The 12,522-nt window shown below is 52.2% G+C and overlaps 1 protein-coding gene across 1 annotated transcript; it reads right to left on the bottom strand.

Moving 5' to 3' along the window:
* Positions 1-3,218: 3,218 nt before the first annotated feature.
* NPAS4 (neuronal PAS domain protein 4) lies at positions 3,219-8,913 on the bottom strand. Its single transcript, XM_019954505.2, has 8 exons — positions 8,516-8,913; positions 7,661-7,812; positions 7,380-7,482; positions 6,996-7,269; positions 6,702-6,811; positions 6,217-6,352; positions 4,684-6,101; positions 3,219-3,969 (listed from the first exon to the last, which is right to left on the bottom strand). Exons 1-8 carry the CDS (start codon positions 8,688-8,690, stop codon positions 3,941-3,943), a joined length of 2,397 nt encoding a protein of 798 aa, XP_019810064.2. The 5' UTR covers positions 8,691-8,913; the 3' UTR covers positions 3,219-3,940.
* Positions 8,914-12,522: the final 3,609 nt, after the last annotated feature.

The raw sequence follows: 12,522 nt of genomic DNA, 5'->3' as shown, positions 1-12,522 counted from the left end.
ATTCTGCTCCCAGGACAGAGTTTGGTATTGGTGGGAAGGAAACTGGCTGAGGGTTTGATCTGGCTTCTTCAGCAATTCTGGGAGTGCCATCTGGGCACGTTCTTTCCTCTCCAGCCTCAGTTTATCCATGTGTTCTAAGCTCTGATGGTCTCAGTCACAGGGACCTCACCAGGGAGAGAAACAGAAGCAGATCCTTCTCTGTCCAGCAGGTGGAGCCATTGGCTCTTCTGGACTTGGTGGCTGGGCTCTCATATTCAATGAATGCTGAGAAGGCTTCAGATCAAAACACACACTCTGCTGTCACCTACTGCCACCACCACCAAACACCAGAGAGGTGTTTCTCTATTCTCACGTATTTTTAATTTTTACAATGTCCCTTTATTTAGTTTTGCCTTTTAAAGAAACTTTAAATTTCAGAATAGATTCAGATGTACAGATATGTGAAAATAGTAGTTTCCATCTACTCCATACTTATTATTTCCTGTATTATTAACACTGTACACTTATGTGGTACATTTGTCACAATTAATGATCAAACATCAATACATTATTATTAACTAAAATCCACACTTTATTCAGGTTTCCTTAGTTTTTGTGGGTTTTTTTTTTTTTTTTTTTTTGGCCATGCCATTCGGCATATGAGACCTTGGTTTCCCGGTCAGGGATTGAACCCATGTCCCCTGCATGGGAAGCACAGGGTCTTAACCACTAGACTGCCAGGGAAGCCCCTTAGTTTTTAACCTATGTCCTTTTTGCTGTTCCAAGATCCTGTCTAGAATATATTGTATTTTGTCTTCATGTTTCCTTAGGCTCTTCTTGACTGTTGCAACTTCTCAAACTTGAACTGATTTTGCTCACCCTTGATTTTGAGGACAACCAGGGAGGTTTATAGGGTTCAGTCAACTGAGCAACTGAACTGAAATGAACTGATTTCAAAATGATTGCCACAATAGGTTTAGTTAACAAACCAGAGAGGTTTTTAGATGGAACTCTAGTATATGTCTTGAGTTTATGATCACTTAAGATTCCAAGGTGAAAGATACAACTCTCAGGCCTCTGCAGAACTTAGGAACAAAATTTTGTGGTAGAAATTGCTGACTTTCTACCCAAATCGTTGGGCTGATCTTCAGAAGTGGTCCTCTCGATAAAATATTTCTAGTATGTCTGCCATGCGTCTGACCCTGTACTTGGTTGGGGGCTGAGCAGGCACAGAGTCCTCTTAGGGCTCACAGGAGTGAGCTTTTTCCTCTTTGGGCCGTGATGCCCGGCATGTGGGGTCTTAGTCCCCCAGCCAGAGATTGAACCTGTGTCCCTTGCAGTGGAAGCCCAGAGTCTTAACCACTGGACCACCAGGGAAGTGCCTATAGGCCAGTTCTTTTAACTTGGAGAACAGACGCACAGGAATTAAGGACAAGATTGCACCTTCCTGTTTCACCCAAGGATGTGTTCAAGGTGGAAAAAAGTCATCAGTTCAGTTCAGTCGCTCAGTCGTGTCTGACTCTTTGTGACCCCATGGACTGCAGTACGCCAGGCCTTCCTGTGCATCGCCAACTCCCAGAGTTTACTCAAACTCACGTCCATTAAGTTGGTGATGCCATTCAACCATCTCATCCTCTACGTCCCCTTCTCCTCCTGCCTTCAATCTTTCCCAACATCAGGGTCTTTTCAAATGAGTCAGTTCTTTGCATCAGGTGGCCAAAGTATTGGAGTTTCAGCTTCAGCATAAGTCCTTCCAATGAATATTCAGGACTGATTTCCTTTAGGATGAACTGGTTGGATCTCCTTGCAGTCCAAGGAACTCTCAAGAGTCTTCTCCAACACCACAGTTCAAAAGCATCAATTCTTTGGCGCTCAGCTTTCTTTAGAGCCCAACTCTCACATCCATACGTGACTACTGGAAAAACCATCCTTGGAATGTCTTCCTTCCCATAGGACCTCTGAAGTGCATGGCTTCAGAGCTGGAGGGTTTGGAGTAAGAGGAGGTTTGCAGAATTCTCAGTGTTGAGCTCTCAGTTCCTGGAATCTAGCCTGTGTATTCGCTGGATTGGGGTGGGGGCCTTCCCCACTTTGAGAAAGTAACTTGTGAGCCTTTTCAGTCACCATTGACTTCTGATTCACTTTAATAACTTAGACCTTTCTGTGCTCCTCACCTTATAGGAGGCCCCATCTTTGGGAGGTCAGGGATGTTTCCTTTAACTCCATTTCATCTGCAAAGAAGCTGAGGCTCAGGTCACACTCGGCAAATAGTTGTGCAGGTGGGATTTGAATCCAGGTCTTTCTGTCTCCTAATTTTTATTCCTGCCCCCACCATACTCTGTGGTTGTTGACCCTCAAGCTTGGATGAAGACAGTGTTTTTGGAAACCTTTTCTCTTGACTAAGTTATATTCTGCTCAGGAGTTCAGGGTCTGCTCTAGCTCCCAGACCTGGAGGGGAAGAGGCCCCTGCTCCCGCCTAAGCCTGCCCTTCTCAGGGAATCTGGGATGGATGATTTGAGATGATGATTCATGGGCTCTTGGGGAAGAGGGGACAGGCCAGGGCTTGGACACAGATGATGTGGGGATGTCTCCCACCTGTGCCTCTCCCTACCTGTGGGGGCAAATCCCCTTTTACCTCTGATCCTCAATTTCTCCATCAATGAAATACACCTGTCCAGAGGCTTTATTGCATTGAATAAGTGATATAAAAGTGTCAGCTGCAAGCTACATGCAGGGATTGTGGAGAGGTGCGGAGGTTACCATCTCCAATGAGAAGATCTGGGGCCTTAAATCCAGGGAATTTGCTTGCCTATAGGGCCAGGCTGAAGAAAGAAACTCATGTCCTGAAACTTCACACTCACATCCAGGAAAATGCCTAGCTGGATCCCCTACCCACCCCAGACCTTTCTGCCCCCTTCCACACTGGGAGGACTGGAAGTCTGGACCAGAGACAAGACTCCAATGCCCTCTAGCACTGGACACCAAAGCATCTTAAAGTTAAGACGTAGCATCTGTTTCAGCTCCCAGCTCTTAGCACAGGGTGGACCACATGTAGAACACTTAGGTGTTGCGTTAATGAATGAATGAGTAAATGAATGAGTGAGTACATGAGTGAACAAAGAAATGCCAGGGCTGTCAGTGCATCTAAAGTTTCCCTCCCGACCCCCAGGCTCCTGTCGGGGCCTCTCAACCTTCTTGAATCCCCACTCTACCCTTTTCACAGAAGAGCTCGACACCAGGAGTACCAAAAAGGCAAACTGGACTTTATTATAAAGTTGGCTACAAAGTCACCGCAGCACCACGAGGTGGCCACCTGGGCAGGCCCAGGCAGTCGGGCAGCCGGGTGAGTCCCGCACCAGGTACACGCACTCGTGCAAGCACACGTGTGACGGCGGCAGGTCTGCCTTCCTCCATCGGAAAGGAACGTAGCGTCTCTTCGCGCCCCCCACCCCAGGCGCGGGGCGCAAAAGTCACAAGAAGAGCCGCCAGGGCGGCAGAGTCCATCGGAATTGAAATCCCGTTACTGGTGTGTAGAGAATTCTACGTGGGTGTCAAGAGCCCCTCAGGGCACAGGCTGGCCCAGATGGGCACTGCCTTTCCCCCACCAAGACCCAGGGGTGACTTGGCCCCCAGGAGTGGAGAACTGGCCCAGGCCCATGGGGCAGCGCGGGGCGGGGGAAGTGAGACTCCCCCATTCTCCGCTTGAAATCCCATTCAAGGAAACTCACTACGAGTGAATACAGATTGAAATGGAAACTGGGATCGTTTGATGTCTCTAAATTTTAAAAAGAAGCTCCCCTCCCTTGTCCTCCCACCTCCCCCCCCAAATCCTGAAGGGCCTGGGGAATCAGATCTATCCCCCTCTGGCCCCCAGAATCCCCCCAACAACCCCGGGGGGGTGGAGAACGGCTCCACGTCTTGATGACAATATGCCATACTTGACGACGTTAAGTCACAGACTTATTCAAAACGTTGGTTCCCCTCCACTTCCATCTGCAGAGAGATAGAGACAGAGAGAGAGAGAGAGAGAGAGACAGACAGTCAGTTAGGCTTATTAGGAGAGATAGGCTGAGGGTGTGATGTACCATTGGCACATGGGATGGGCTTCAAATATCTTGGTCCCATGACTGATCACCAGAGGCTCAGCAGATAAAGGAGCAGTTTGGATGAATGGAGTGAAACTATGGCTGTGGTTTTGGAAAGGATGTAGCCATAGCAAGGACTCTCTCATGGGGCCAAGGGCTGAGTCCCACTGTCTTTATCAAACTCCTGTCAAATCTCACTCTGTATTCCCTTTAGGGGACAAAGAATACTGGCACTAATCCTTCTTCCATCAACTTGTTGTGTAACCCTAAGCAAGTTTCTTTAACTCTGGGACCCTTGATTAACTTCATTTATGAAATGGGTTGGGATAGCAGACCTAGGTCCCTCATAGAGTTAGGAAGCACCAACTATTATTCAAGATTCTTTTGTATTTTATCCCACACCCTAACCTCTGCCCTCAAGGCCTAATTATCCAGAACCTCCATATTATTTTCCATTAGTACTTGCTCTACACCGCAAGTGAAGTTATCCTAACAACTAGAATAATAAATATCTCACTAATAAAACTGAGGTACAGAGAGGGGAATTTACTTGTCTAGCTCCACCCAGCGCCTTGTTGGCAAGACAGGAACTTGAGTTCTTGAACATTCTGGCTGGACTCACCTTTATGGAAGCTGTCTTGAACTTGGCTCTGGAGTTGATGCAACTCATCAGTAAACCCATCGTAGGGGAATGCTGAGACACCTGTCTCAAAGGCGGTTTCATATGTGGCCAGGTCCTCCAGGAAGCTGCGGTCTTCTGGGGACAGGTTGTTGCAAGGCGATGGGGCCCCTCCTGGGACCGCTGCCTCGGGATCCTCAGACTCCCATTCCCCATTGGGGTCTGGGGTAGAGAGATCCATGAAGATGTCTTCCACGGGCGTCTCTTCCAGGAACAGATCAGGGTCAGTCAGGAAATCCAGATCCTGGCATTTCCAGGGTTTCAGTTCCAGGCTGAGCACAGGGGGACCAGCCCCCGACAGGGAAAGGTTAGAGTCCAGGGGCTCCAGCCCCCCAAGTGGTTCCAGCCCACCGGTGCCAGCCTCAGCCGAGAAGGGTCGGTCCATGCCCTGAGCCAACTGGCTGATCTGCTGAATGAGACGGTCTATCTCACTCTGCTCCTTCTCAGAATAGTGGAAAAAACTCTGCTTGACTGGCGAGGCCTCAGGTGTAAGAAGGCCTTCAGGCACCAGGGGGACATCCACAGAGAGGGGACCCCGGAGCTGGGCTAGGGCCAAGAGTGTGCAATCCCCATTACCAGGGCTGCTAGGACTTGGGGGCAACTTCTCATAGAGAAAACTGCATCCCTCCTGGGCGAAGTAAGTCTTGCTGGAATTGGGGCTCAGTTGTTCTGGAAAAGTTTGCCTGGGGCTGTTCAGGTGTGCTTGGAATGATGTGCTGGGAGAAGTTAGCTGCTCCTGGGCAGGGCTGCTCAGAGGCTCTGGGAAGGTGGCAGCGCTGGGAAGCAGCTGGTCTGGGAAGGTGGAGGTGCAAGGATCTTCATAGCTTCTGGCTGAGGTTTCAGTCAGTTGTCCTTGTAGTGGGCTAGTCAGTGGATCTGGGAAAGTTGCACTGTTGGGCGTCAATTGATCAGAGAAGGTCACGGCGCTTGGAGTCAGCTGTTCTTGTAGAGAGCTGGATGGAGCGGGCATGTGGGTCTGGAAGGGCTCATGGAGGCTGAAGAGGAAGGCACAGCCTCCTGGCTGGTGGGGTGTGTAGGGTGGCGTGCACACAAGGTCCTTGCTCAGGTCTGCTTGAAGAGAAGGCTGAGGGCCTGATGGGAATGTCAGGTAACTGAAGCCAAGGTCCTTGGGTGCTTGGGGAAGCTCTTCTGATGTTGGGACAGCACCTAGCTCAGGAGCACTGGGGAAACTGGTGCTTCTGGGAGGCCCCATGGTGAAGAGTGGATTAGGGCTGGAGCACTGCTCCTGGGAGAGGATGTTCTCCGGGAATGAGGGCAACATGGTCGGGGTGCCCAGGACATAGGCTGCCTGGGTTTCTTCAGAGTTCAACTGCTGGCGGAGGCTCCAGGCTTCCATGTCGCTGGAGGGGAAAGAAGAGGCAGCTGGTAAGGGTTTGGCGTCCATTCCCAGAGTTCTCTGGTTTGTATCTCTTCCTCCACCTCAGCTGCCTCCCGGGCCCCTGCCTTGCAGCTCACCTGATTGGGTAGTTATTGGCAGTAATGGGGCCCTCTGGACCTTCTGAATATAAAAGGCAGTAAATCCATGCCCAGCCTCCAGGCTTAGCCAGCAGTCTCACCACCATCTCTGCCTGAATATCTCCACTTTCAGCCACTGAGGGGAAAGAAGAGATGCAGAGTTAGAACAACCATCACACAGCACCACCCAGACTCCCCGCTTGCTAACTGACCTCTCCACTGAATTAGGGTATCCATGACACCTTCTTTTCTGACTGCCCTCACCTGCACCATTCAACTCCCTATTTTGACCTCACCATGCAGAATCCCCTAGTTCTGATTCTATTCTCACCTTGACTCCTTATCTCAGTGCTCACCCTATGGAATTCAAAACTGTGAGCCTCTGATATCCCCCCAACTTCAATCTTGGTCACAGCTCTTCTTGGTCAGATTTCCCATGCCCTTCCCCACTCCCTGTCTTTTTCTCAGCCTCTCTGGACACTCACACAAGCGGTAGTGTTGAGCAGAAGCGTGGCCCAGGTCCTCAGGGTGTAGCAATCCATACCATGATTTACAGAGCAGCTCACTGCGCTCAAAGCCCAGGTAGATTAGGACACTGGGAAGGTGAAAAGGATGAGATCAGCTTTCTGTTTTCCCTGCTTGATACCCAGTTATCTCCCTCCCCCACCCCCAGGTCTTCTACACCCTTAGATTTCATTCTCCCTGCCCCTGTCTCCAGAAGCTAGGGTCCCCTCATTCTGACCTGCTTTTCTTCTGGGGTCTGAATACTCTGGACTTACCTCTCTGAGATATCCAGAAGGGCCAGGTCCTTAGCATGACGACTCTGGAACATGGCAAGGAAGAGTGAGGCTGGGCCAGGACCAGGGCCAGGGCCAGGGCCGGGGCGGGGTCTTGTCTCCAGTGGAGCGCAGAAAGCTGTGAACACAGGATTTCCTGCCCAGTAGGCCCCAGGTGGGTGAGCGTGGAATCGACCTCGAATAAGCACCAGTTTGTTGCCTGCACTCTGGCGCCTGAGGGACTTGGAGGTGTTGAAGCGACAGCGGAAGAGGCGATCTGGGTGAGTGAAAGAAAAGCTAGTGAGAAGGTGAATGGCTGAGAGACAAAAATGGGAAGGAGCAAGGCAGCAGGACGGATATTGAATTGAGAAAGAAGGGTGTTCTCACCAGTATCCAGGGCAGAGGGCAGGGCGAGTTGCTGGCGCACAGTTAGGTGGTCAGCTGGATCAATGATGTCATAGATACTGTCACCCTGGGCTACCAGGTCCACCTAGAGAAAGGTAAAGGAGAGATGACCATTGGTGAAGGCAACAAAAGCCAATCTTTGGCATACAGCATCTTGTAGGGTATAACCCCCCCCCCAGTAATTCTCAGACTCTCAAAAGGGGGAAACTCATCGTGTCCCCATCTGCACTGCAGTCCAAGCTGAAAGGATCCTCAGCACTCACCATGGAGTGGCCCAGATGCTCGCTCACACTCTCAGACAGATATAGCAGCTTCCCCTCTGCTGTGAACACAAGCAGAAATCCAGGTAGTGCTGCCACTATGTCTTCAAGCTCTTGAGCTGAGAGAAGCCCTGTGGAGCCCGCCAGAGGAGTGCCTGAAGAGTGAGAAGATAGAGTGAATCAGGAGTAAGACTAGGAAGCAAAACAGAAGTGAGAGACTTTGGGATCGAGTTTCTCATGGACCTGCTTCTGCACACACCTGTTGACCTACTGCCCACAGCTCTTGCCCGGGGAACCTGTTGCTGGATCTCTCCAGCTAGCGAGCCCTTCGACTTCTAAGTCGGGGCTGAGGGTTGGAGAATCTGAGTTTCAGGACCACGGACAGCGCTCTAATGCCACCCGAACGTTCAGCACCGCGGGCAGAGCCTTGCAACCCGGTGATGCTGTCAGCACCGTGGACAGCGCTTCACCGGCTGCAGATGAGCCCTTCCACGATAGCGAACAGCGGCTGTGCTTCCCCAGGCTTTGGCTCCGTCCCTGCAACTTCCCAAGCTCCCCTCCCCTGGCTCCCAGAGCGCTTCCGCGCCGGTGAGGACTGGGACCATTCTGTCCTGGCTCTCCTGCTCCCGTAAGTCTGACTCTAGGGACACTATCCACGCTCTCTAACATTTATTCAGTACTAAGGTGAGGTTTGGACAGAACTCAGGAGGCAAAGTAGGAAGTCTTGAGTTCTCCAAGTTCCTTCTCACCCTCAGCTCGCAGACACGCTTCCCTAGACCTGCGGCAGTCCCAGCGGGTTCCCTCAGCTTCCTTCTCCCTGAGACTTCCCAGCTTGAGTCTCAGCCCCGGTTTGCTCACCTCCAGCGAAGAAGACTCCCTTGCGAGTGTAGATGCAGGCAAGACTCATAATGTGCAGGTAGGACAGCCGGACCTTGTCCGCTTCGGCCAGCGGCAGCAGCTCCTTGAGGTTCCGGATCTCAGCGTTGATCTGGTCGCGGCGCGCCTTGGAGGCGCCCTTGGTGGAGCGGTACATGACTAGCGGCTGCGGAGCTCCAGCTCGGGCGCTCCGAACACCTGCGTTTCTGTCCCGACGCACCGATGGCTTCCTCCTTGCTTTCCCGTCTCTCGCTCAGGCTCTTTCTCTCTCTGTCTCCTCTCCTGGGCTCCGCTCGGTTGCGCTGCCCCTTTCGCCTGCCTGGTTCCGCCTTATATAGCTCCCGTCAGGCGTGGGGGGCTCGCTTTAGAGAAAGGGGGGGCGGGAGGCTGGGCTAAGCAAGCTGCAGCGGGAGCGGCTGGCTGAGGTAGGGGGGAGCGCGCTCCTCCTCCCTCCCAGGCTTCCGACGTCACCCGTGACGTAGAGCGAGAGCGGGAGGGGTGCCGGGGGGGGGAGGGGGAAACGGAGGCTGCGGAGGGGGGCCACGGCTGGCAGCAGCTCAGCCCAGAGACAGGCGCTGCTTTAGGAAGGCCTGAAAGGGGGTGCAGGGACCCAGGTGTCCAAGTGTATTCTGCTGAAGGGTCAGGGCCAGGGTTGAGGCTATCTGAAGACCCTGGCAGGAGAGTCTGAAGAGGGCAGGGGGGCTGGGAGGGAGTGTGCTGGTGTGACAACGATTTTTCTAAGGAGGTAAGGGAATGGAGAAGAGCTGAGCGGTACGCAAATTCCCCCTCCTATTTGCCAAAGGTCGAGTTCGTCTGGGGCAGGGGTGGGGGCGGGGAAGGATCTTTCTTGGCCTCTGTAGGATAGGCCACAGCCAGGGTTTCTCTCTAGGGATGACTCAGTCTGGGATTCCCTTAGTCACTTTCAAAGAGCGAATCTCCTCCCCCTCCTTTCCAAACCCGAGGCTTGGTGATTTCGCACGGGGGGCGGGGGGAGGCGGGTCTCATGGGGGTCTAAGTCTCTAGAATGGATGGGGAAAGGGTCCTAAGGTCCTGACGGGTAGGAACCAGCTGAATTTGGCCTTGGTTCTATTTTCCCACAGTCAAGAGTAGGAACACCTACACCAACGCAGCGGTCTGCAGTGACTCTCCGTTTCTCTGTCAACTAATTAACCTCAGCCACTGATGGGAGAAACTGAGGCAGGGTCCCAGGGCCTGGTGAAGATCTGGGTTTATCCCTTCCCCCATTGCCAGCCCCCAGAGCCAGCGGCTCCCCTCTCCCCGCCCCGATTGCAATCCTCAGTCTCCCCGCGGGCCGGGGGCGGGGGCGGGACCGGGGGAATCCCAGCTCCATATTAGGACAGGAATCCTCCGGCGGCAGCCGCGGCGGCGGCGGCGGGCGGGGCCTGACTGCCTCCGCACAGCTCCCGAGGGCTCCCCCCTGCCTTCAGCGGGGAGGATGGGGAAGCAGCAGAGACGCAAGGGGACCGTGCCAGACCCTCTGCGCGATCCATGCACATACCAGAGACCCCTTAACTCGGGCAGGCTGTCCACATTCCCCTCCAACCCCTGCTCAGTCATCGGCGGTAGGATTCCTCGCTGTTTCTCCTTCAACATTCCACCCCCTCGCTCCGCTCCAGATAGTTTCTTTATCTCACTGCCTGCTTGGTGGTCTATCTTGGCTTTGTGTGCCCTCTACTCCTCAAACGTTCCCCTTCTGCTCTCTCCAGTCTCTCTTCTTTGTCACCTTCGTATCCCGAATCCTGTTGCTTTTGCCCTATCTCTCTCTTTTCAGCATGCATGGGGTTTGAAGGGTGCCTTTGTTTCCCCAACCAAAGGAGAAGGAAATAAGCCAGGGGAGGCTTTATCTGAAATTGAGTTCTATGGGATAGGAGTGTATGCGAAATCACTTGAGGGGCTGGGGATGAGGCCACTTAAAATTTGGGGGGAAGGGATTGGCCTGATTGTAGAAAGTCCCAGAGGAAGCATGGAGATAAACTTTGACACAAGGGGTCTTCACTCTTCATGGAAAAGAGTGGTGGCATGAGAGGTAGAGTAGAAGGAGGAGACCCAGGTGAGGAGAAGGCTGTCATAGAAGCAGGTCTCTGGGGCCCCCATCCTGACCTCTTGTGTATTTTGGCAGAGGTGGGGGCCATCCACATCAACCATCCTGTATTCAGTGGCACAAATGAGATGGAGGGAAGGGGTATGACTGTCTGTCTACCTGCTACTATCTCTAACCCTATTTATCTGGGTGACAGAAAAAAGGTTCCTTCAGAAAGTATGTCTCTTCCACTTCCATCTGTCTGACCCCAGATGTACTCACATACCCCTCGATCAAGCTTCTATTTGGAAAAGCCCTTAAAGATCTCCTGAAGTAGGAAATGGCAACCCACTCAGTATTTTTGCCTAGAAAATCCCATGGATAGAGGAGCCTGATGGGCTACAGTCCATGGGGTCACAAAGAGTGGGACCCGACTGAGTACACACACCACCATTTATCTTTGGACCCCGTTCTTGTATGAGAATCCCGGACAGGGTTCCTGTTTTCCTCCACTCACTGGTCCTCTATCCTTGACTGAGAGACATTCTTATTGTTCCTCTCCATGCCGAGAGGTATCTGTTGTTTGGTCCTGCTGGTCTCCACAAGCAGAGCAGCCCCGCGGTGAAAGAATGGCGCACTCACCGCTGTCCATGGTTCTGAATCATCACCAGCTATGTCATATGGACCATGGATGGGTCTGTCTGGGACGTTAGAGCTTGAGTCCATACAGACTTCACAATGAGGCCCCAACTGGCTGTCTCCGTCTCTACTGAGAATGAATAAGGGAGTGGACTGTGTGTGGGGCGGTGGCAGGGGCAGATTTCTGAATTGTAGGAATGAAGTAAGTGAGGAGGGAACTGAACTCGAAAAGAGCTCTTGGATTTTTCCAGAATGGACTGGAGATGGGGTCAGGGGAGGAACTCTGAAAGAGAAGAGCCTAGAAAGGGACAAGGGAGGGGGCTCATCCTAGTTCGCCCACTCTGAGTCAAGTTGAGAAGCTCTGTATGCCCGAATGTCTTCTCTCCCCAGGCCAACTCCCACTCCCTTTGCCTCCCACCTCCGTAAAACTATTTTTAACTGTGAAGAACCAAAAATAGCTTGGCAGCAGCTTCAGGCCGTGGGAGAGGAGCTATTTATATCACCAGTGATGGTTCCAAAATAGCAAGCAGGAGGAGGGGGGCGGCTGGCACGCTAGAGAGCTCCTGGCTGCTGCTAAAAATACTGGCAGTGTGAGTCATCCTGGCCTGGCTGAGTCACCCCACTCCCTCCCCAAGCAGCAGGCAGCAGCAACAGAACAGGCTAAGAATTGGAAGTCTGAGATGGGGGAGGTATCAGAGCCCATTGACTATAGGAAAGTGGGCAAGGAAGTGAATTGAGAGGGGGCTTTGGGGTGAGTTTGTAGAAGAAATAAAAGGAGCAGGAGCCACCCACCTGAACCCTCTATGTGAGCCTGCAACATTTCCAGCTATGCACGGCTGCTTAGTGATGCTTGGGCAATTGAAGGGAGGGAGCCAGGCTGTGAGAATGTGCATGTGTGTCTGTCTGTCCTTTTGATTGTGACTGTGTTTGTAGGTTTCTGTGTGCCTGTTTGCATGTGTCTTTGTAGCTGTGTTTCTGTAGACCTTTTAATCTGTGCATTTGCTTATGCCTGCATCTTTGTCTGTCTTTATTAAGAATGTCTATGACTTCCTGGGTTCTATGCAGTTCTATGTTTGTGCCTATATGTATTTATATGTTTGCAGCTTTCTGTGTGCCTCTTTGTCCATGTTTGTGGCCACCTCTGAGTTGGCGCTATGCCTTTCTCTCTCAGCACCTGATGATGTGTGTGGATTTACATGCATCCCTAGCCTCAGTGCCCCTTCTGTTGCTCAGATGTCACTTGTTGGGCTCTTGAACCATTTATGCCTTAACCACCTCTCTTCACCTAGCACCTTCCCTTCTTTCCAGC

The sequence above is a fragment of the Bos indicus genome, chromosome 29, assembly GCF_029378745.1.
Source record: "Bos indicus isolate NIAB-ARS_2022 breed Sahiwal x Tharparkar chromosome 29, NIAB-ARS_B.indTharparkar_mat_pri_1.0, whole genome shotgun sequence".
Classification (NCBI taxonomy): domain Eukaryota; kingdom Metazoa; phylum Chordata; class Mammalia; order Artiodactyla; family Bovidae; genus Bos; species Bos indicus.
The sequence above is the reverse complement of the archived record's forward strand: the minus strand, read 5'-3'. Positions and strand labels throughout refer to the sequence as shown.

Coding starts and splice junctions, on each gene's coding strand:
- NPAS4 (XM_019954505.2), bottom strand. CDS start 8,690: ATGTACCGCTCCACCAAGGGCGCCTCCAAGGCGCGCCGCGACCAGATC. Junction 7,270..7,379: donor GCCCTCTGCCCTGGATACTG/GTGAGAACACCC, acceptor TCACTCACCCAG/ATCGCCTCTTCCGCTGTCGC. Junction 3,970..4,683: donor TCAAGACAGCTTCCATAAAG/GTGAGTCCAGCC, acceptor ATCTCTCTGCAG/ATGGAAGTGGAGGGGAACCA.